The 24,945-nt window shown below is 42.3% G+C and overlaps 1 protein-coding gene across 1 annotated transcript in view; it reads right to left on the bottom strand.

Annotated features, from left to right (window-relative positions):
* SNCA (synuclein alpha) overlaps window positions 1-21,803 on the bottom strand; it is a 66,622-nt gene extending 44,819 nt beyond the window's left edge. The window contains exons 1-3 of the mRNA XM_086464261.1: window positions 21,683-21,803; window positions 15,402-15,443; window positions 6,017-6,162 (exon numbers count right to left, since the gene is read on the bottom strand). Coding sequence (XP_086320387.1) covers window positions 6,017-6,162; window positions 15,402-15,443; window positions 21,683-21,803 — 309 coding nt within the window. The remainder of the gene's footprint in view (window positions 1-6,016; window positions 6,163-15,401; window positions 15,444-21,682) is intronic.
* Between the last annotated feature and the right edge of the window lie 3,142 nt (window positions 21,804-24,945).

Genomic DNA, 24,945 nt, shown 5'->3' with positions numbered 1-24,945 from the left:
CTAGGGGAGATGAATAAACCTGCTTATTCCAGTGAAAGAAAAACAGTTTAAGTGTCATGTAACTCGCACTTACTGTCTTGCTTTTCATTGGGGTCTATTAGCCTTTCGGGGCATCAGCTGGCTAATAGCATAAAATGTAATGGAAAGGTGGAAAAACTCCCTAATTCCCTTTCTGAAGAAGGAAATTGGATATCTCTGCTCCATAGCTTTTCCTTTGTGTTTTTGAGCTAAGCTTTTCAAGATTAATTGACTCGCCTACAGACTGGAAAGAAGATGGGGAACGGTGATCCTTCAATGAGTCGAGCATCCTGTACAGTATACTGAGTGTAAAGATGGTCAGAAAACTAGGAGATACTCATATCTGATCCAAATGCATGGTTCCACCTAAACCCAAATTTTTGCCACAATTAGACTGATTTCTGGAACCTTATTTGCAAAAAAGTACATTTAAAAAATCAGTCTGAAAAGTTTCAAGAATTTTCCAGGTGGCATGTAAGTATCATGGCAGAGTAGGAAATAAAATATGCAAAATGTATCTCAAAAAGATAAAAAGAGACAAAAATGATAAAATGCCTCTTTGAGCTTTTTCAAGTACTAAGCAAGGCATCTAGATTGTATGCAGGTAGGAAGGGGACTACTAAAACAGTGATGGGGACTTTAATGTTGGGCATTTAAACTTCAAGGACTGCTACCCAAGAAAACTTCAGTAAAAGTCAAATGTCTGTCCTAAGCTTCCAGTTATTTCCATGTAAGATTTCTAGAAATGGATTTCTAAACTGATATCTGCATTTTAAAATTCAAAATGTAAAGTGCAAAACCTAAAGATTTCACATTCAGCTTTTTTTGTTTGTTTGTTTTTAACTACACATGGTAATTAAAACTTCTTTGGGAACACTCAGGAATCTTAATTGGCAATAAGACAAAACAGAATTCTTTGAAAGATGAGGCATCGCTTGCACTTCAAAAATGGGTGTTTAATATAAAGTGGAAAAGAAACCTCCATTCTTCTACTGAAAGAAATTTTCAGAGACACTTACAGGGTTTGCATCCCTTCTCCCAGTAAGATTGCCCAAATGAACTAATAATAGCTGGCTGGAGTACACTGTGGTGCTTGGTGTCCTAACCAAAACTAAGTTGCTCTCATGTCATCAAAACTGAAAGGTGTTTCATCATGTCTTTATTCTCAGCATTGCACAATGTCTCATGGAGCTTCTCCGTAAAAAGCATGAAAAAGTCTCCTACATTTTGATTATGGTCTATTTGATTATGGTGATTCCTCAAAGTGGATTCACCCTGGCCCTAAGCAATGCATAGTGGTCCATGGAAAAATTCAGTTGTTCATAAGACTAGCTACTCTGGCAAAGAAAAATAGCAAGATAAGAAATACACCTGTGGGGTCCACTGCACTGATTGCTTATGCTAGGTCAGTGTTTGAATTCTATGAGATCTCAAAAAATATAGGCTGGGAGGGGCAGGAAGAAGACATAGCAAAGTTGCCATGGCTTTCATTCTTCTATATTAGTTGTCATAGTAAATACATTAGCAAGGGCTTTTAGTTAAATAATATTTTCTATGGAAAAAAATGCTGAATGCTTAAATTGACAGTCTTCCCACTTAAGTCATTCTTTCCTCTGAAAGCTCGGTAATTAAACCAAGCTATATTACCTGTTCTGTGAGTATATTATCTATCTACATGTTATCTGCTACTGTAATTTTAAGTTTGTGTTTACAGTGCTATATACTGTAAACATGTTAAACTGAGAGACATTCTAGAAAGAAAACAGATTTAGCACATACAGATAGCAAACACGATCCACATAGATCATACAGATCTCAAACATAGTAAGTTGGCTTATCTCTCCCAAGGCTGCTACTCTGTTTACTTTAGTAAGAGCTAAAGCACATAAAATCTGTCTAACTATATCTTTGCATGGTACTAAAAGAACCTTGAGGTTTCAGCTTGACTGGGGATTTTGGTGCTAGAATAATATAAATAAAATTATTCACCACAGAAATCATAGAACTTACCAACTGATTTATTCTTGAGATAATAGAGAACCAAATTACATGAATTTATTGAGGTTAAGAACTTCAATTCTTTAATTGCCTATCTGAAAATAATAAACTTTGTAATCCGTGTTCTCAGGCAATATTATACACTAGATGCTCACTAGCTAGTACCCCTCCATACTATCTGGATCTATATGTTCATGCCGAGTTGAAAATAGAACACAAAGGATTTCACAGCTTTCTTAATGTAGGAAAAAATATGTTCATTTCTACAGTAAATGTAATTATCATTACTCTTTGTTTTTAACTTGATTAATTCAGAAGCACACTGACACTTTACACAGAAATAAAATGTGCATAGGCACAGAATAAATTTAAAACAAATCTTTTATCTGTATAATCCAGTACTTCAGCTTATCACCTTCTCTTAACAGAGAGAAGCAAGCATGAAAAAGAGAAGCAACTTCTTTTCTCCTTCCAGGAAGAGTCCAAACGATTACAAATAACAGTATTATTACGGACAGGTTTCAAAAGCGGGCTCAAATTTACAACTAGTTTATAAAGTGTTAATCCATTTCTAACAGGCTGTATGCTAAATGCTAGTGTGTATTAGAAGTAATTTGTGAGTAGATGCATACTGGAAACGCATGAAAGAACTTTTGGAATCTAAATCTTAAGAATTGTTTTGTCATTTATTAAAATGCTACTTGCAGTATGTTAACCCTTTTATAATTAATTCAAGCCTAGTACTAACCGCCACTACCCGTGTTAAGCAGTGAGTTTCTGCCAAAGCATAATCCCCCAGGGCAGTCCTCCAATGGGCACTACCGAGTCAGTCCTGTCACTCACTAGTCTCAGCCGTCACTTCGTACTGCCTGCTTACACCAGCTAATGGGTGGCTAGGTGACAGCGTGGTGTGACAGCAGCCCTCCAGCCTGGCCTCAGCTGGATGATTAAACCTGTTCTTCATGGTCCAAATCATGCCAGTATTAAAGGCTGCACTAGGCAACCTCGGACAACCTTTGAGAAAGTATTTTGCCAAGAATCTGATTAGTATTTCCTTTGCATGAATATTGCTGTATCCACAGGTAAAGAACTACTATGACTGTTTTCAATGAGTTGAAAGTCAAAACCAGACTTCCATCACGGCACAAGAAAAATGCCAGTCACCACGCAGGACTACAGGCTTTCACACAAGTGAGCAGATCGCTAGTAGCAGATCCCAGCAATGACCATTAGTTTAGACGGGCTTCCAGACACATGTTTGGAAGCAGCTAATCATATTTATTTTACAGTCCCTGGTCCTGTAACTGATGTCAAATAAGCGAACTCCTCCAGTTGCACAAAAGCTGATTTTATAGCAACGCAGAGAATAATTCAGGTTGGAAGGTATCTCAGGAGGTCACCATTTGCTACGTTCAGTTGGAGGATTTGGACTCGATTATGTGGGCCCATGTGAACTGGAAGAAATAATTTATCGCATATTTAGAAGCCAACTAAAAATAATAGATTATTGGCTAATGCCTTTTAGTCTTCTGTGGAGAAACAGTCTGTAATCATGCTTCTAACCACTTTTAATGGATAAACTTCACTTGCAATTCCTTGTCAAAAGCCATGACTTACCTACACTGCATAAGTAAGGTAAGCGTTCATTTGCACATGGGGTATACAGCCATTTGCTCTAGGACAATCCCAAATAGGGATGGCTATAGGAAGATTAATCTGCCAAATGCTCTGCTAGTCATGCTCAAGCTCAAGGAATGAATTTACTAGTTGTGGTCTCTTATTCCCAGTTTAGAGTAGACTAGAGGTATCAAAGACTTAAGAAACATAACCTTATAGAGATAAAATACACCAGCTCATACTGATTGATTGTATGTGTGGTCGGTACCTTCCCTTATTTCATAAAGGCCCACTTTCACATAAGCGACCTGTGTCCCACTGGTATTCTGAATGCCCATACCTGGTCCCCACCCAACTGTCAGTTTACCTGAGAAATCCAAGTAAAAATCAATCTCATGTATCTCTGAACTGCACAGGAATGCAGAAACACTAGGTTGTAGCATATCCTTACACGACTGAATTTTGATGTTAACGTTTTTGAAATGGCTACTCATCCCTTGCAAAACTAGACAGAGACGCAGAGCAGTCTGTTAAGAGCCGTAGATACTATTTAGCTAGATGGCCATACTGCACAGATGACTGAGTCTAGAAACATCTATTCAGCATCAAGAATCAAACGAATGGTTTTGTGTTATCTAAAGAACAAAGCACCAGTTCAGAATAATGATGCTATTTATAGTGCTGTAGAATACATGTGTACGTTATGGACGTTCTTTAATTTCACAGATGTGATTTTATTCTCTTACAGCCATCATGACTCATATTCAAGCTTTACAATATTCAGAACACAATTAAACGAAAGTCAGCAGAGATTTGCTTCCTACCTTATAATGATAAAGATCAATATATATATATTAATATTAAGATAAAAAACTAGGTATGGTCAATACTAAAGTATGTAATTGCATATTACAGCAATTATGAAGAATATAATATAATGAAGATCCTTATGACACTGTGTTTCAAGAGCCACAAACAAAAAAGAATATTCTCAGTGAAAACCTATGAAAGCTTTAGGAGAAACTAAGGGTATAGACTACTATGGCCATGCCATACTCATCTATCTCCTGGCAGTTCATTAGATAATTGATTTCATAAATCTTCAACAAAGCCTTTACAGAGGACCAGCAAAAGCAACATTTTACTTATAGCTGAACAAAAAAGGATTAAAAAGCCCCCCAGGAAAACTGCTTTGAAAGAGAACAAAACTGCTTGTGAGATGTTTTCAAGACCAATCCACCATGGTGGAGTGAATGTCTACCACAATGTAAGACCCCTTTTTTCCTCCAAACTAAAGCACCAATAGGATGTCACACAGATAGGAATATACTTCAATAACAGATAAGGATAAAGAAGAGTTTTTAAGGATTCATTTTTAACAGCTCCTCTAGACACTAACTGGAAATATGATACACCATAGAACTACTTCACGCTAAATCCATGACATCCATGTTTTTGTGCAAATACTAATATTCTACATAATCCTTTTTTTTTTTCTAACATTTAAAGGTTCATCCAGAAAACAGCACAAAAGGAGATATTTGCCTCTTTTGAGTTATTTTTGTCTCCAAACACCACTATACACATTTTGGAAAACATCATTCTCACCAGCTACCTGGGGTCACTTTTCACTTAGTGTAAGCAGAAGGATGTAACTGTAGTTTATCCGCAACAAAAACGTAGTAACACTTGGTATTGTGCAAATACTCAATGTTCACTTGGTGCTGGAATAAAAATATCTACAGAGTGTTTCATAGGATGAGCTAGAGTAAATTTAATCTGAAGAGTTCCGAACAGTTTGGAAGCATTTTTGCATTCGTGTAACTATGTTGATGGAAGACTGAGACTCTCCATCTAGATCTTGACTTTAGATGCAATGTATCTCACCAGTCAGTGGATTGGCACACAAATCCTACTGCTCTTGATCTCCAGAGGATACAAACTGTGCTGTTAAACCTCAGATTTGCTGTTTGACCTTTCAGCTCTAGCAGGTTGTTTTTCAATCCTGAGTTTTTGGAAAAAAAGTTATCTTCCCATTCGAGTGTACACTGATCCTCCAGCTGCTGGACTGCACTAGAAGCTGCTGAGCTCAGAATCACCACTAGATCACACTTTAAACCGCGGCCCAAATTTGCTAAGACTTTTCAGAATAGTAAAGTTCCATGCCCAACCCTACTCAAATTCCCCAATCCTGTAAGTCACTTAAAACACAAGCTATAAACTGCAGACGTTTTATTTGCTGTTCATTTGTTTAGCATAACACAAACCATCCTGCATTCATACCACTGACAGACACAAAAGAAAACACTCCATCTGCCCCTCAGTTCAGGGAGACCACTCATCATTCACTTCTTCACCTGGAAAAGACTGTAAATCAACAAACCTGTTTGGCCAACTGATCCTTCTTCACCAAGCCAGTGGCTGCAGCAATGTTCCCTGCTCCTTCCACTGTCTTCTGGGCCACCGCTGTCACTCCTGTCACCACAGCTCCCCCAACATTAGACACTTGCTCTTTGGTCTTCTCAGCCACTGAGGAGAAGCAGAAGATGGAAAAAACACATTACTGCTCTGGAAGCTGTAAGTTTTTCAGAGAATCATATCCATCACTGACAGCCCAACACCACAAAGAGCCAAAAGGCCATTACACTTTCTGTATCCCAAGTGGATTTTAAGAAATGAGACTATCCATCTGGAAACCCTGGAGCAGCAGAGGTAAAAATAAGCCTTATTTGTGGCTCAATTTCTTTCATGTGAAAGGCATTTGACATTTTCCATCATGTCTAGCTGTACTTCAGGGAAGAAAAGTCATTACTTAAGGGCCCTTATGCCCAACTCACTGTGTAATGTATAATAATTGCGTTCAGTGTATCCCAGTTTGGAAATGCATTCCAATTAGTCCGCCAAACACTTGCTGCATGTTACAGTGCATGGAAGACAAGACTTTTATATTAGACTCAAAAGCCAGGGATTATTCTTTTATTTTTTATTTTTTAAAATATACTTGATTAATAAGCAGAGCTACCATTACTCAAAGAGTTTCAAATACAATCGTTTATCGAATTCTCTGATATTTCTGCCCCACTGCTGATGTGTTCATCTATAACATATTTATCTACAAAAAGACTGAATGCCAAAGATGCCAACACAAACTGGATTAATAGCTAACTTCCAAGCCCCAGGGAAACAACAAGTCATTTAGTCTACATGTAAATCAGCAACTGCTATTCTACCTTTCAGAAGACCACTGAGTTCTTTCTGCTCATTCATCCCCAAGGGCTCTTTCTGACAGCAGCTTGCACTATAGTGAAACCACACTAAGAAAACAGATGGGATGACTTCATGCCTTAAAGTTACACAGCCAGATTTTTGGCAAAAAACACATTTACTCATCTAAACAAGAGACTGTTCTTCAAATACATCCAGTATATAGTTTTGTAATTCTAACTAATCCTATGCTTTCCTCCAGCCAAAATCCCATCTGATCATAAAATGTATTCATAGCTCTATTTGCGGCCTTTGTGAGCACGGGATGGATTCTACTTAGCAGATGGGTCACCCTTTCAGAGACTTTTTTGGGCAACACGTACGAAGAAAAGACTTTCTAAGGATAAATTAGATTTCTCTAATGCCTTACATAAAGAGTATCAGCTGTCCATATCAACAGGCATGCAGCACAGATTGCTATGATTGATGTTAAATAATAACAATTAGGAAAAAGCTAGAAAGGTAAACAATGTGCCTAATATGTGGTTTTTATTAAAGACCCAAATAATAAATATCTGCTGACTGAAAATGGAGTCAGATCATCTAATGCTCATTCTAACTAACTTAAAGTGAAAAGTCAGTAACCAATTGGGTATTACCTCTATTATGCCCAAAACCAGGAGCTTTCATTACAGAGCAGGACAACAATGGACTACACATTGTCCAAAACTAGAAAGAAAAAAAGCCTGTTCCAAATGTCTTCCAACCTATACATGCTAATAAGATACAAATTCACAAGAAACTTCATTGTATCCATCCAGTACTCTATTGTCATGCTTTTTCTAGGAAAAAAAACCCCACAGAAGTGGGTTTTACTGAAAAGCAAATGTTGCCCCCAGGGAAAGTTTGACCTAATGCCAGCAAGTGCAGAAAGACATGTATTAAGATGCCTCATTTGATTATTACCAGCTACAGACTACAAAAAACTCAGCATTCTACACATAAAATTTATATAGGAAGTTTTTCACTAATTCTTGCAAACATGTATCTTAATGTGTGTGTCCATAACACGTTATACCTTCCAAAGAAGGTTAAGATCTGATTGTGCAGAGTGTTTCAGAAACAAACTGAGCAACATTGAAACAGAAACTTGTTTTCATACTATTTAGAACGGCAAGATGAAATCTCAGAGCTATGTAAAAAAAAGTAGCATCCTGCAAAAATACATTTTAAAGTGATACTCTCCAAGATATCAAAAAAATTGAGAGATATGTTTTGGGTAAGTTTCAGTATTGCCTTTTGGTGGAAAGAAAAAAGAAAATAAAACCAACAGAAGATATATAAATCAGGGTCCTTTTTATATACATTTTCTTCTATTAATTTTATTGCATGCAAGTGACATACACTGTTTTGAAAACTCTGTTCTCCAAAATAGATTGAATGGTGGAATATTCAAAAGAGAGAAATTCAGCTGACAAAGGATCATGTGCTCTGTTGCTCTTAAGTGGGCTCCTCCCTTTTGATAAAATGATAAAGCATGGTTGCACTGTATTCATTGTCAATAGTCATAATTACTGTCATTATTGCAAGATCTTAAAAAAACTGCACCTCAAAAGCAAAATATCCAGATATAGAGCAAAATTTAGTGCACTGTGAATGCTGCAATATAAACCACCTAATTCCCAGTGCCATTATTAAACCCACATTTCTCAGACTATGTTGTCACAGCAAGTACTACCACCTACCAAGAGCAAATACCCAGTGGCTGCCGTTCCCACTCTTAGAGTGTTCAGGAACACTCTGAAGTCTATTTCTCCTCCCATAAACACATTACCCTAGGAAAGGCTCAGTACATGCAAGGAAAACAAAAAAGCAAAGAATCAGGCCACTAACACTGCTATTGGCACAACAACAAGATACCTGATTAAAGTAGCAACAAAACCAGGGGGTTTTAAGATTGCTTCTACTTCAGACTGTTGTGGTTTAATCCCAGCCAACAACTAGCACCACACAGCCGCTTGCTCACTCCCCCCCCCAGCAGGATGGGGAAGAGAATTGGAAGGGTAAAAATGAGAAAACTCATGGGTTAAGATAAGAACAGTTTAACAATTGAAATAATATTAATTAAAAGTTGTAATGAAAAGGAAAATAACAGAGAGAAAGGGATAAAACCCAAGAAAGACAAGTGATGCAAATGAAAACAATTGCTCACTACCAACAAACTGATGCCCAGCCAGTCCTAGAGCAGTAGCCTCCTGGCCAACCCTCCCCCTAGCTTCATGGCTGAGCATGACATCATATGGTATGGAATACCCCTTTGGTCAGTTGGGGTCAGCATCTCAGCTGTGTCCCCTCCAAACTTCTTGTGCACGCCCAGCCTACTCACTGGAAGGACGCTATGAGGAGCAGAAAAGACCGTGACTCTGCGCAAGCCCTGCTCAGCAGTAACTAACACACCGCTGTGTTATCAACACCATTTCCAGCACAAATTCAAAACACAGACCCAGACTAGCTACTGTGAAGAAAATTCACTCTACCACAGCCAAAACCAGCACATAGAGATAGCATAAAAAGCTGATGCAGGAAGTACCGTGAAAGATCTCTCATACACTGCTTCAGAAGTCCCAGCCACGAACATAAATCCAACAAACTATACACATAACACAGATTTGCAAAAACATTCATACTAGTAGGAGAAAGTCTTCTTTCCTGTCTATAAGGAATATCTAAACACCATCAAAATCCGTATTACCAGAGTGGCAAATAAGCTCCAGCCTGATGACCCTTCAGCTCTGAAACCCTAGCAACAGGAGAAGAAAAAACAAAATAGGTTTCCAGTCTCATGTATTTTATTGCTTACACTAAGTAGTAAGAGGGGAAAAGCATTAAGTAGGCACAAAGGAATCGGATCAGAATGCAGGGGGTTGATACTGACTAATTAAACTAATCTGAATACCAGGTTGTTTAATGATCTTAGACCATTAAGTCTTTGTAATGTTGATGTCTGCTTTGCATCACAGTGCTCAGAGTAAATCAGCTTCTGTAGAGCTTTACTGTGCTATGGCCTGATTACTTCTGTCCATCTATGCAGAGACCGTCCCATTCCAGTAAGTGATCCTGGGACGGTGTACAATGATCACGCCAAGCATAACTTCGAAACTGAAGTTCTAATACTGACTATAGTACTGTGCAGAAATTATTAGCATTGAAGCTTTCTTTCCCTACTTATTATAGGCAACTGGGTAACATACAGTATCAAGGTGAAACCTTTGGAGCAATTCAAAATGAGAACTAGTTGCTTTCGATTTTGAACAATAAGAGTAGATGAAAAATCACAGGATTTCTCTGAATTAATGAAATTACTTTTACTGCACTAAATATACTTTTGAATGTGTATTTCAGACAATAAGATTGCCTTAAGTACTTGAAGAATTCATTTACAAAGAAGCCATAAACACATTGGGGATTCTTTAATTCAGACAGTTTACTGTAAGATACCTGATGGAGTTAAAACAAACACAACAGTAATACCAATGACTAAGAATGTTAAGAACAACAAGAATGATCAGAAAAAAGAATCAAGCAAAACACTCGACTGCGTTCCTAACTGTTGCTACTGTGTCTTGTCTCAGCTTCAGGAAACTGACACATGGTTGAAGTATCAAGGGCTTTTTGGCCCTGATCTTTTGTACAAACCAGTGCTTTACTTTGATTATCAGGAGACAGACTGCAAACATTTCATCTTTGATACCGTACATTTCTGGACACTTATCCCTGGGAGATAAGCAAGATGGACAAATAATGCATTTACAGTCAAAGGCCAGCAGACATGTTAATTAGGCAGGCAAGTCAGATACACAAGCTAACACCCCATAAAACCAATAAGCAAAGCTTCTGCATCTTCAGAAGTTCTGAGAAAGGGTGACCTGACAAACAACATGCTCACCACACTCCTGTGAATCACAGCCTGGTATCCTCATTTTACAGTGTCTTGATGCCACTAAACCTGGTACAATCAGGTCACACTGCGTTTAATGCAAGAAACATCTCAGTCCAGTATTTCTGGGTTTGGAAAGCAACTGACCAAAATGCTTACTTAGTTGTTGAGCACTTTGAGGCATGTCAGCTCCCAGCCCCTTCACCAGCAAAGGGTTTTAAACCACAAACTATTCAAAAAACAACAAAACTAGCAAGACCTTGGAACTCAGTAAGACAGTAAGAAAGGACTGACTGCCCAACTGAATGCACATTCATTTTGATCAGTGATTCTAGTTTGCATTTGACTGTCTCCAACCTCCGGAATCGTTTTTATTCACATAACAAAATGTGTTATTCACCTCGAGTTTAACATTATACTAACACCCTGGTGCATCATAAGACCACCAGAACTGGCAAACTCCTGGTGCTATGAAGAGAGACAAGTAGGTCTTTACAAGGCCATAAAAGATGGTTTTGTCACACCAACTCTAATAGTGCTGATTTAAATGGCTTTGATTTCTAAGACAACTTCACTAGCATTTCCTCAGTGCCTCCATGTTATATCTCATAGAATCATCACAGTGAACCTAAATCTGTTTTTACCTACCTTCTCTGCTTGCCAGAACAACTCTCCACAGAGTTGCAACTTGTCTTTATTTTTTTATTTTTAAAATACATGCCCAAGCAACTCCTCTGTTCTTACACTCCCAAGCCTATATTGTTTCATTTCAGAAACCATGCTTTCTGAATTTTGTAGTAGGTCTCCTCTTCTCACTGCCACATTTCAACCTGCATGCCCTCTAGTCATTTTCCATTTTCATTCAAGAGCTAAACTCCTTTCAAACAGTTTAATAGGCCAGAAGGAAGCAAACTGTGGCAGAGAAACCATTATTTCCAAGCTTTGGGTGTTTCACTTTGTGCCACCCATTTCCTAAAGCAGGTGAGGAGTGACCACTGTTTTGCCTAAAATTCGCAGTAACTTTTCTGAATTTCTATTCATAGGCACAGCATGTAACAGATGTGCTCTCCTCCTGTTTAGCTATATAGTCTGTTTCATATCTTCCAGAACAAAAGTTTAACAACTTTTCAAACCTGTCAAAAATTCTATTCATCTACATAAAATTTCCTGTCCCACTACACATATTGCAATCAGATAAAGATGGATACTCACAGCATTCGAGATCAGTTGTTTCTCTCAGGAGAGGGGAAAGAAGCTCCCCACTAAGCCAGTCTACTATAGCGTCCCAGTGCTTCAGCAAGTTTCATACATGTGCAAATGCCCTTGGCTTTTATTCTACCCCAGCCCAGCTTGGTGAACATCACCTCTATTAACTCGCTTGCTAATGCTGTCAGCTGCTGTTCTCACATCTTCAATGATATTAGATATATGTGCCTCAAATCTCATTCTACTGCAATTCTCCACTGGTTATAGTAATGATCCCCCTGAATATTTCTCTTAATTGAGGTCTAACAAGTCGCCATTTCAAACCTCGTAACAACAGCACGCATGTTGAGTCTGAGGCTAAACTCTGAAGGACTATCATAGACATGCTGTTCAGTTTTGTTATTAAAAATACTCCTGACTTCTCAACCATTTATTTGGGTTGTGATATTAAGTACTGCCATTTGTTCACCTATAGTTGTTTATCCTTTGCATTGGCTTACGTAAGCACAGGTGAATGACACACTGGCTGTACACAGAACAAAAAGAAAAAAAGAAATTTTTTTCTGCTCCCTTACTTAGCTGTTTTCTAACTTCTTAGGAAGAAAAACACCTTAAATTTCTTGACCACACATTTTCTTCAAATCTCCAGAAGTCCCATACTCTACAGCAGAAAATTACACGTTCTATTCAATGCACTATGGTTAGCTGAGGCTTTCCCACACTCTCTAGAGTTCAAAGACTCACATTCATTTTGCCACTTACTATGAATTACTGGTTACTGGTTTCAGTTCACACCTAAAATGATCCCTGCAAACCAATTTAAAATGCAAATTTATTCTTTTTCAGTGTAGAAATGCTAACGTGAATATACATGCCCATCATTAAATTCAAAGTTTGAAAGTGCTACTGAGAGATTAGGCAGTTCTAAAAAACATTTTAAAACCCTCATAACTGTGACAAATTCAAATCAGTTTATTGAAACTCTGAAATTTGTTTGTTTCCTATAAGCCATTTCCCTTCCATCTTCCCACCCAACCAGCTCCAGTGGGACACACTAATGAGTCACAAGACTCTTAAGAACAGAGGGGGCGATGGGGCATGTTCACATCGCAGTGGCAGCATGACCACAGTTGCAGCAAGCACACCTTATCTGAAACTGCACTATCCCTATGGTGCTAGAAACAGGCCTCAGGCTGGGATGAAGAACCAGTAAGAGCACAGCTGATACTTGGGTAGTTCTCTTCACAGCGAATTCTCTGTGGCCACATACGTACAAGCTTAAAGCCCTCTCAATCAGTCCTGCCAGCTTACAGCAAAGACACATTTTCCTCATCAGAACAGGTGGATCCCATAAGGCCCTAGCATAGCTTGTTTCAAAGGCTCTTCCGTGATCATAAAAAAAATCAGTCCTGGAGCCAAGCAGTGACGTCTTGGGCATGCCTGTTTCTTCCAAAGTCTCCTCATTACTGGGAGGATTGAGGAAAACGCTACATGTGCTCCTGAACCTTTTAGCAGTCTGCCCAGGGCCCTGAAATCTCTTTTCATCAACCTTGCACTTCTGATGGCAACACCATTAGTGCCCACATGAAAAACAAGGAGCGGGTAACAGCCTGAAGGTTGTACTAAGCTCATCAGTTACCTGGTGACATCCCCAATCGGGGCCTCAGAGAGGCAGCAAACTTCACTGAAAAAGAGGGTCTGGTCTGCAAATGGGTGCCTCCATTCTGCACAGGAGGGCCACCAAGGGCCAGAATGTGCCACTGTTTCTTCTTGGCGCCAGTCTGAACACAGGTCTTGCTGCAAAGGGCTGGTCGAGGTGCCCTGGTGCGGGTGCTCACACAGGTTCCTCCTCTTCGATCTTATCACGGCTTTGTCCACCATACCCAGAGCCTCATACCTGTTCTGTAAAGGCAGCTGAGAGGGTTCCTCCTACAGCTCCGTGCCGTGACCTGCTTCTGCATCTCCCTATCCCGCCGCTACAGAGATTCTGCACCCAGAGACGGCAGATGGCAGCTCGATCCCCTTCCCAGACGCAGGCCGGCCCCCAGGCAGAGCAGCTCCCTCCCACGGGCGGGCGGGCGTGCGGGCGCTGCGCCGGCTGCAGGGGCGCCGGCAGCAGCAAAGGGCGGAGCCCGCCCGCCTCGCGCCTGCCTCCACGCCGTCGAATGGCTTCGGCCGCTGTAAATCACCCAGGCGGCCGCGTGCGAGTTCCGCCCCCTGCCGACTCGCCCAATCAGCGGGCGCGGCCGCGCGTGGAACGCCCCCTGCTGAGCCGCAGCCTCTCCCGGCCCGTCACCGCCGCGGCCCCCCCGCCAGCCTCAGGCAATGGCGACGCCACGGTGGCAGGGCGGCCAACCTGGCGGCGGCTTGGCGCCATCGCGCAGGCTGCAGCCCACGGCAGAGCTGGCGACTGCGGAGCTCGGTTTTGCAGCCCAGCTCCGCTGCGGAGAGCCTCAAGGGCTCCAGCGCCGACAGGCTGCCGCTGGCCTCGTTCGCCTTCACTGCGAACGCTCCCTGTGGTTCCGCCTTTCTGCCCTGACTGCACGAAGGAGGCTCCTTCTACAGTATTTTCCTTTATTTGTTGCAGCAATTACTGTCTCTTGCACTGGTACCTGTCCTGTCCCACCGTGAGCTCCTAAATCAGCAGATTAAAGTCCTCCTGATGTACGCCCCAGTCCCTCCCACTTTGCCTTCCACAGTCCTCCTCCCGTGGTGCTCCTCTTCAGATCCCACCTTTCTACCTCCTCCGATCACAAGGAGACAAACACGGGCACCCAAGCCAGGCTTTCAGTTTCTACAGGTGGAAGTTCTTCATACCAAAAAAAAAAAAAAAAAATTAAGAAAAACTTCACTTTTTTATGCCAACTAGTTTATAACTTCCCAGCACAGAATATTTCACCTTTTGGAATAAACAAACCACAGAAACACCCTTGATTTATCAATTTCATAGAATGGTTTGGGTTGGAAGGGACCTAGTCCAACCCCCTGCCACGGGCAGGGACACCTCCCACTAGACCAGGTTGCTCCAGGCTCCATCCTGGCCGGCCTTGAACACTGCCAGGGAGGGGGCAGCCACAGCTTCTCTGTAACTTGCATTCTAGACATACGAGTTAATTCCTTCTGGTTAGGAATCTGGTTTTATTAGTCTCCTGTCTCATTAGTACAGCCTGACTGATTCAGAACAATCCTCAGAAAACCCTTCTCACATAGAAACAACTATATCAAATTTACATGTTTGATTGTAAAACAGCGTACACCTTTTGACAAAATCAATGTTGCTTTCTGCCTCTCAATTTTTCCATGTTTTTCTATCATTCATAAATTGGAGCACTCTCAAAAAAATGCACAGAATTTTTAACAACTAAATGGTTAGTTAATCAAACACAGGGAAGCAGCTGAAATTAAGAGATAATTGTCTTACCTGTTGTGACACCATGAACAACTCCTTCCTTGGTCCTGGAACCTAAACAAAGAACAATATGAAGTTGAAATACATGTTCTTAAGTACTGGTAAAGACTTGATTGATGGTAAAGAGGGATGAATATATAGATTACATACAGTTGCATACAGTATCTTCTAAGATTATTAAGATTAATTAAAGAGAAATTCAATCTAAGGGAAAAGACAAAACCATCAATAAAGAGCAACTGCATGAACGTATATTGACTGTGGAAAGGTGAATAATACTGGAAACACTTCTGCAGTTTTTTTCTTGTACGCACTGAATTCCTTGCCATTTTCTTAATAGCTGTGTTAATTAAAGCCTCCCACTGTGCAAACTCACATGGACGACTCTGCATGGGAACCATGTTTCTGTTAATGTCCTAAGGAGGCTCAGGCATGCGTTTGCAAAGCCAAAGCTTCCAGAGGATCCTCACAATTTCATCTTAGAACTCTTCTCCAGATCTCAGTTTGCAGGGGTTAACAACCATTATTGAACTACAGAAAGACCTAAAGGTTAAAATCATGAGGGGCTGGTTGTGCTAGCCAGATTTAGACAAACATGAATCTGAAAGGGAAATATTAAACAGTAGACAGGATGCAAACATGAAAATGCCACCAGGGTCAAACCCAAATTCTGCCGCATCCAGTGTCCTCCCTGACACGGGCACATGTGACAACTTATGTAAAGACTCTGGAGACAGCAACTTAGAGCTAGTACTAGCTTGAGACATAACACAAGACCTGTGTAAGCAATGTAACTCTGCCACCCTGAAGACCAAACCAATTTCTGGAACATCCTTGTAAAAATATCATGACTTTTTACCATGCTGCATGAAAGGGGACAATCTCTTCCTGTCTTCAATGGGAAGAGAAACAAATTAGCACATACTGCTGTTGAAAATGTAACTCCATGTCTTTTTCTGTACCAGAGCTCTACTTGTCAAGTTTTATAATTTTGCTGCATTTCAGGGATTAGCACCCATTTGCGGACTACCACGCTCAGCAATGTGCAACTAAGCATTACAGAGACAAAGTTGATGGCTCCTAGTTTATCATCTTACCCTAGTATGTCATTCAGTATTTGAAACATTATAATTTATACTTCTGACTTTACACTTCTAACATCTATATAATTTTAGCTTAATAATGTGTAAAATCATACACAAACTGATATAAGCAGAAATATATTAGAACAAAGCAACTTTGTCCACAATTCTTTACAATAATACAATTAAATACTGAAATACAATGGAAGTTCATTCATCAATGTATCCTACTTGCTACTAGTGCAAATTTATGGAACTTAAGCCATGTATTTATGGCACTATCAGATTGATTACAGCATTGAAAAGGCTCTGTTATCCATGAGCAAGAGCACAGTAATAAGCCATGATAAATAAGAGGAAAAAAATATCGCATCAAGTAAAACGACATGTTCCTTTAACTAGCTAATGAAGAGGTCAAACAGCTGAGAAGTTTTTTCCCCCTTTATTCTGATTTTCTCTTTCTAAAAAGCTTGTTTTCTCTCACTGAAAATTTTTACATTGAAAGCATCATGCATTTTATTAAATCCAAGGTGTTAATGTCTAAGTACTTGTTTTAGGACTTCAGTCATCAATCTTGTGGTACCGTGAGACCTGAAGAAGTGAAGTACTTTGAACTCATACTGGAATACAAGCAGATGACAGTTCTACAGACTTCTAGAGACTAAACACCAGTTCAGGTTTACAGGGTGTCTATCAAAACACTTAAGAGTATGCTTTTAAATGCGTTGTTAGACCTGGCCAATATCTTGTTCATCTTGTTGAAGTTATTGTCTGCAAGCCAAGCTATTAAATACATGGAAAACTGTGAACAGCAAGTACTCGGTTCCCTAGGGCTGGTAAGGGATGGACGATACGGCAGAACTCCCTGAGGACCTCAGCAGTGCTATCTCCAGAGGGACATATCCAAGTTGATTCTTACTTCACTTACCCTAATGTAACACTGCTATAACGGCAACTAACACAGAAATGCTAGTCTCTTTCTGCTAGTGGAAGACAGGCTTTTCTTTAACGAAAGCTCAGCTTGCAGACCCATACAGAACACAGATATGCATAGCCAAACCCATTAATTGGCAAACAACCAGCTAAGCAGTGGTCCAGACCTTACAGCATATGTTAGAGCTAAATACTATTTGCCCCACTACTGCACACTTGCATGGAAGTATCTGTTTCTGCAGTCACACTACAACAGGATCTAGAAGCACATTAGGATCTGCCAGAACAGGCCTATAAATATAACAGTTGAATTCTGTAGGATTACTTCTGGCTGGCAATGAAGGAAAGCTGGTCATCCACATTGTTTCTGAGAAAAACTAGCTGTCTTTCATTCTGGCATTCCCAAATCATCAATAATCTTGCACACTGTACCCTGCATAACAAGGGGAATGGAGGAATCAGAGTAGGGATAATATAACAACAATGGAACCTGACACTGACCTACACTACTTAGGTGATGCAGGAGCAATAGTAGTACATGGTAATGCTACTTTTCCTTGCTATAATACACATTTGTGTGAACGGAGGGAGAAGCCAAAACCACAATTTTTGCCTTTGTGTAAGTATAAAAAAGTACAATAGCTCCTCTTCATTTCATTATTTATTATCATCACTGTCATTATTCCAAAAAGAAAGTGTGTATCAGCAGCTTGGCAATACACTCATTTCTGGGCTTTCTGAGAGACGAACAGACTATTCCAAGCAAGCCCTCCTTGGGATTCACGTCACTTAGTAAGAGATGGTTAAAGACAGGGAGCCCAAATTCGGGAAAGGAGAACTCATTGTCTAAGGAAAACACTTGCTCCCAAATGCTGAAGCCCATTATTCCACCAGATGGACCTTGAGTCCCTTGACTACTCTGCTGGCTTTTCTATTACCAAATGAAACTAAGAAACCTTATGAAAAGAGTGCAGCAGAGGAATTTGGATGGTCTTGCCAAATAGGTCATGACTGCACTGTTCTACTCTAAGGCCATGTGCCAGCTACGCATAGGGATTAGTAAACAACTTGTCTCCTAGCCACCCTACTCCTGATAAAACTATTCCTTTGTTCTCCTAGGGTGTAATACATCAAAAATTATCAGACTGGAAACTTCCCATTCCTGAGCACTGAACATGCACTCAAGAGTCAATTGAGCAAAAACTTCAGCTCCCTGGTAGCACACACAGAGCTTTGAGGAGCTCTTGAGCAGTACAGCACTAAGAGCATCCAAGATTAGCCTCTTACTCTCAGTTCCTGGTTTCAAAGTGAGTGGGGTAAGTATTCCCACTTTTTTCCTCACTGCTTCACACCAACAGCTCTTGAAGGATACATAGAGACCCAGTTTTAAATTTACGGCATACGCGATGCAGCACAGGACTGCTGACCCTCAGTCCTCCTTTCCAATCAATAATCAGGCCATTGCTTGACATCAAGAAAGGTCCTGATGCTGTGCTTGTACGAGTCAAGACAGAGCCACTGATTTCAGCTGGCTGATGCTGAAGTACATCAGCAGAGGAATTTAGGGGGGGAAAAACCCACACTTGGAAGCATAGAAACACACTAGACTGTATTGAACAGTATCTTGGGTATTAAAAGACAGGACAAAGACAGCGGACTGAGGGAAGAAAGAACAGACTTCAGCATGGAGAGGGAAAAAAATCCCCAGTTATCACCACTCTTGCTCAGAGCTCTAAGTTTCACCCTGTGCCAAAGGGAACTTTCCTTGTGCCAAAAAAAAAAAGAAAAAAAAGAAAAAAAAAGAAAGAAATTACAATGACCACATTTCATCCCAAGCAGCAGCCTTTGTTAATAGAACTCTTACCAGGTAGAATTACGCTACAATCTTTCACATAATAGCTAACAGCAGCCTGGACAGAAAGGTCCAGATGTTTTCCATATTTACTTAAATTCCACTGATTTTGGTGCGAGCTCATATCACCTAGGTGATCTGGACCAAAGACTGCATCGTATTAATCCTCCAGCAGCAATGGAAGGCTGAATGTCATGGAGCTGACTGTTGAAACTGAAAACGATTAACAAGTCCTTCTCAGCCCAACATTGTTAGGTTCTTTCTGCAAGACATCACGCAGCTTTCACAGCATAATCTGGCTGTGAAACTCGTATCTGAAATCCCAGCTAGAGACTTAGGGAGGGAGAAACCTTCAGGAGCTCTAATGCAGCGTGCTGCTCCTCTCCTCTGCTCATAAAGGGGTTTCACCACCTTTTGCATTGCAGCCGTTACCAGCCTACAGAAGCAAGAGATTTTCACACCAGCCTTTGCTAACACTGCTCAGAAGAGCCGCCCCTGCTATGTGCTTGCAAAGTAGACAGAGAAATACCCAGCTCCTCATTTCACCCTTACCCTACTTGATCCTGTTGAAACTTCAGCTGGGGAAACTGTGGCTCCCTGCAAGCAGGCAAGACATCTAGACACATGAGCTGCCAAAGCTCCTGAAGACAGCTTCCAACCAAAGGCTTTTTTACCTGCACAACTGAAACTGTGCATATAGCTCCTTCCTCCTGAAAAGCAGGCATCTGCCGTGGGAAGGATTCTTGGCCACTACTACAGTCATATGCACAGGTCTCTATCCTGACTCAGGTCTCCCCAGTCGTCAGTATTTTATTCTTGAAATAAATAGCAAGCCTGCCCTCCAAAGTTCAACCTCAGCAAAAGCGTCTCTGAATACAATGAAAAAAGTCTCTTGCCTTTTGGAGCAGAACTAGTTTCAAAAATTATTATGGTTGGAGAACAGGTAAGACACAAAGGTTAATTCAGCACACAACGCAGGTTTCTAATACAAAGAAATCAATGACTCCAGAGGCATGGTTAGGAACTACAAGAAAAGAAAATAAAAAACCCCCTACCCCTGAAAAATAACTCCATTATCAAGCACAATGTACAGTGAAAGAACATCTATTTTGATATACTGAAAATGAGCAGACACTCAAATAGACTCATCTTACAATTAGTTTGGAAAATGACTGCCATCTCTGTTGGCAAGAGCACCGAGCTTTGCTATGGCTCAGCAAGAGAAAAGTGTATTCCAAATGAGTAGTCCAAACGATTTGGAGCAGAAATAATTTGTTACAGACTGGCGCTAGCCTGCAAGGGCAGAGTGAATCCTGAAAAGACATCAGAATTGCCGAGACCTCAGTGCTCCCATTTAAAAGAAATGCCTCTGGTTTTCAACACTGTTTTGCTTCTCTTTGATATCTGTGCACATCTCCCTAAGTATGCACAGCGTCCATTACAGAACTGACCTGCTACAAAATCAGTACCTTTTCCCCTCCATTCTTTTATAAACAAACTTTATTTGTTGCATAGAAGAAACAGGTCCATAATTACTTTTTTTTTAAATAACCACTTATTCATATGGTCTTGGCAGATTATTTTCCTGTGAATTCTTCATGGCAGCATTTGCATGATAGTCCTCTAAAGCCTGATACTTGCTAAGTGAAGAAGATGACCGTGCAACCAAAGTACTGATCTGGGATTTGAAAATAATTTTATCCTGGCTCTGTGCAAGACTCTTGTGTGGCCTAGATAAATCACTTAACAGCTGCTTTGCTACCTTGGGGTCTACCTGCCCTACCTCATTAACTGTAGCAGCTCTTCCTTGAGAAGTCAAGGAAAATATCTGCTATGGATATGCAATAGTAAGTACAGAACATGAAGTTAATTTTAGAAGATGAGATGACACTTTGTCATGCAAAATGTTATTGTCGACATGCCAAGGAGTCAGCATGGTTTATGCTCAGTTCCTGAACTAACCTCTCAAGTTTCTTCCCTTAAAATCCAACTTAAACCCCACGTGTTCTATGGGGTGCTGTGAAGGTACCTTCCACTTCAGCTTTTACATACCTTTTAAATTCATTTTTACTATACCAACTACCCCTTCAGCCTAAACGTAGCAAACTTCTTGAATAGAGTGCCAGCTAGCAACCTGTACTGTGAGGCACCTCCTATGACACAACCTTGTTCAGTGTGGCATTACAGATGTGGCTCCACAGAGCAGTAATGCATGGCCAGCACAACAGAGGGACATAAGAACCAACATTCAGCTTCAGTGAACTGGAGCTCAAGAGGGCACAACTCTCCTCTTGTTTTGCAACGGTCTCCTATAAGAGATTACTTCTTTTTTTTTTTTTTTTTTCCAGAAGAATAGGTCTGATGAGGATCCAGCTGTGAATGTCAGGGTACACCGACCAGCAGCGTGATCTCTGCTGTCCACCTACCCACATAGAGGACGCCTTCTTTCGTCTTTCCTGCAGCCTCTGCCACACCCTGCTTGGTTTTTTCTGCTGCTGCTACAACTCCCTCCTTTGCCTTGGAAAGTCCTTTCATGAACACATCCATGGCTGAAGAATTTCTTCACACAGCTCTAGAGAAAAAAAAAGCACACTTTTTGTAAGATTTTTTTCCCAGCTTTTTATCCCAGAATGGGAAGAAAAACTCAAATTTAATAGCATCACTATTACTTAAAAATTGTATTATTTATATCGCCATATTATGTAGCTTTCATCCACATGTCTATTAGCCGTACAAAGACACCTCTCTATATGTGAGGTTGCACTCAGTACTTAAGATAGAAAGAACAGTTAAATAACTAGAAAAACAAGGAGTAAGGTTACATGAATCACTACATTTTCTCACATGCTGCCAAACACAGTAAGCTAAACAGCGCTGCAAGAGCGATTCCCTCAGCACAAGCCAGGCTTGGGGATCCTGCTTCCACAGAATCCCACAGAGAGGTTGCTGATAGTGCAGCTTTGGTTGAAAGCTGGATTCATTGATGCCACAAGTCCCTTCCTTGCCTACCAAGGCATCATTTCCTCCAAAGGACAGTTCTGTTCACTTGCTGATTGCAAGATTTAGCCCTGTGATCTGACAACACTCCACCTCCCATCCAGAGGAAAAATCCAACTTAAAGAAACACCACCAACTTAAAAAAACCCACCAAAACCGAACCACAAAAACCCTAAATGCTCCTAAATGACAAATGTTCACATGTTATAAGAAACTGCCATTACAGCCTAGAAGGACTGGAGCAAATGGCAAATGCTGCTTTTCCAGTAGTTTAGCATTTTTCGCAGAGTCCATGTCACTGTTTTGGAAATTGAGTTTTCCCGAACGGGTTCTTTGCACGTATCAGGACTGAGAAAAGATTTTACTAAAAAGCAAAAGCAAGAATGTAGGATTTTAAAAGCACTGCACTAAAGCTACCAAGTGAGTTCTGTGGCAGCTATACAACCCAGTGCTACGCTGAAACTAGTAAAATAGTAATTAAAACCAAGAAGTCAGCGTCCCTTCAACGAATCCGTTATCGATAGTCCTTTCTCTTCCTCCACCCACACAGAAAGAAGTGCTGCCTGTTATTTTCCTTTCTCTGCCAGGGGCTGAGTAGGAGGAATGGATGTCTAGGAAGGCATCCGGGCTGCCGCAGCTTTCTAACTGGTGACGAGCGTGCGGAGAAACGCAGTGTGTGTGCTGCAGCCCGACTGCCTACGGTACCCTGGGGCTGGGGGGTGCCTTGTGCGCACAGAGGCGGGGGCAGGCAGGGCCCAGCCCGCGGGACCCTCCGGCTCCTCCGCCACGGGGGTCCCCAGGCCCGTCCCCATCCCCGGGCGGGGGGGGGAGGGCAGCGCCGCCAGCAGGTGCAGGGACACCTGGGGACCGCGGGTGTGTGCCAAATATTACACAGGCACCTGCAGAGGCAGGGAGAGGGCAGGGCGCTGTGACCATACATACGCACGTATAGAGAGAGGGGCGCACCGAACGGGGAGGGCAGGGCGACGCGACCGTACGGGCACCCACGGGCTCCAGCTGAAACGCCGTCGGCACAAGGCGGCCACAGCGACCGGCTTCTCCTCGCCCCCCCCCCCTCCCCCCGTGCCCGCAAGAGGACATTCAACAGGAGAGGTATCTATATATACATATATACATACATGCAGCCCTACGGCTACACAGGCACAGCAAGCCCAGCCCTCGGCAGCACCGACGCGGAGCGGAGCCGCTCAGCCCCGCCGCGCCCCCCCCTCCCCGAGCCCAGATCGCCCCGGGCGGCCGCCGCCGCCCCGCAGCGGAGCAGCCCCCGCGCCCCCGGCCGCTCCCGGAGACGGCGCCTGCCCCGCCACTTACCGCCGGGCTCCTCCGCCGCCGGCGACCGAGCCGTTCCGAGCAGGCGTGGGGGGGGAGGCGGGGAGGCGGCGGGCGAGGCGCGGAGGGGCCCGAGGGGAGCTGCCCCTTCTCAGCACATCCCCGAGGCGGGGGAGAGCGGGCCGGGTCTGCTGGCGCCAGCCCCGACGGCAGCCCCGCAGGCGGCGAGTGTGAGGGAGAGGCGAGGGCGAGGGGCGGAGAGAGGATGCGCCGCGGGAGGGAGGAGGGAGGGAGGAGCGGAGGGAGGCAGGGAGGGTCCTGCCGCGCTCCCCTGCCTTCCCCCCGGCCCACCCTGCGCTGGGGGCTGCGCCCCCCGACCGGCCTCCTACGCCAGCCCTCGCGTCCTCCGTGGGAGCGGAGTGGGAGGCTGATAAGCGGGGAGCGCCTGTTCCATCCACGCAGAACAGGGGAGGACCACGAGTGAAAGGGAGCTCAGGCGGCTTGGTCCCCCTGGGATTCCACGCACCCACCGCTGGCTCGAAAGGCCGGAGAACCACACCTTAGAAGCGTAAGGAAGTTGTTGACGGTGACTGCCGTACACCTATGTTTCACTCCACCTTTCTCTTCACCAAAGCCGTAGAAAATGTCCCCAAGCATTTAATCACTTTTTCCTTCTACTTCCAGATCTTCAGCCCTAAGTGACTGTAGCTCAACGTTACTGTTCTCACAAGACTCGTGAGCCCAGCTCATTTTTAAGTATGGGAGGTTATGCTCTTGCAGCTGTGATTAACCCCATTGCACACACAAAAAAATTTCAACCCAAATCAGGAACACCATGAGAAGCCCTGCCTCACTCCTGTCAGATTTGCCCAACCCCTACACCCCTACTAGCATCCTCACCATACACTCTGTAGCCACTGCTACTCTAGTCTTGATCTGATGCATAGAAAGCACTTTTTCCCCAGAAAAGGAAAGCTATCAAACGTCTCTATTTTGGTAGCAGAATTAAGCCGTGAAAAGCCAAGATCAGATCAGTAGGAGACAAGTCATTAGAACAGATGGACCTTCAGCTTCAGTACATCAGTTCATGTGCTGTATAAAATCCTGCAAGACCTACAGAAACAGTTTGGTTTTTATTGCCCTCCAAAAGGAGAAACAGATGAGATACAAGGTTGTAAGCTGTGAGGAGCATCTTTCATCCATCATCACATGCAGACAGCTGATGCATCCCCTGGTTTTGTTTTAATTCTGGACACGTAGCGCAGAGTCTTCCTCTTGTCAGGTTTCTCCATAAGCCTTAATATTTCTATACTGTTTGGTAAACTTTATTTCGGTTCATTCCACTACTAGTTTTAATCAACCAAGCATTCGGCAATATATTTTATTTCTTTGTGTAGGAAGC

Source organism: Leptosomus discolor, chromosome 4, assembly GCF_034619465.1.
Source record: "Leptosomus discolor isolate bLepDis1 chromosome 4, bLepDis1.hap2, whole genome shotgun sequence".
In the NCBI taxonomy this organism is placed as follows: domain Eukaryota; kingdom Metazoa; phylum Chordata; class Aves; order Leptosomiformes; family Leptosomidae; genus Leptosomus; species Leptosomus discolor.
This window is presented reverse-complemented; position numbering and strand designations above follow the sequence as displayed.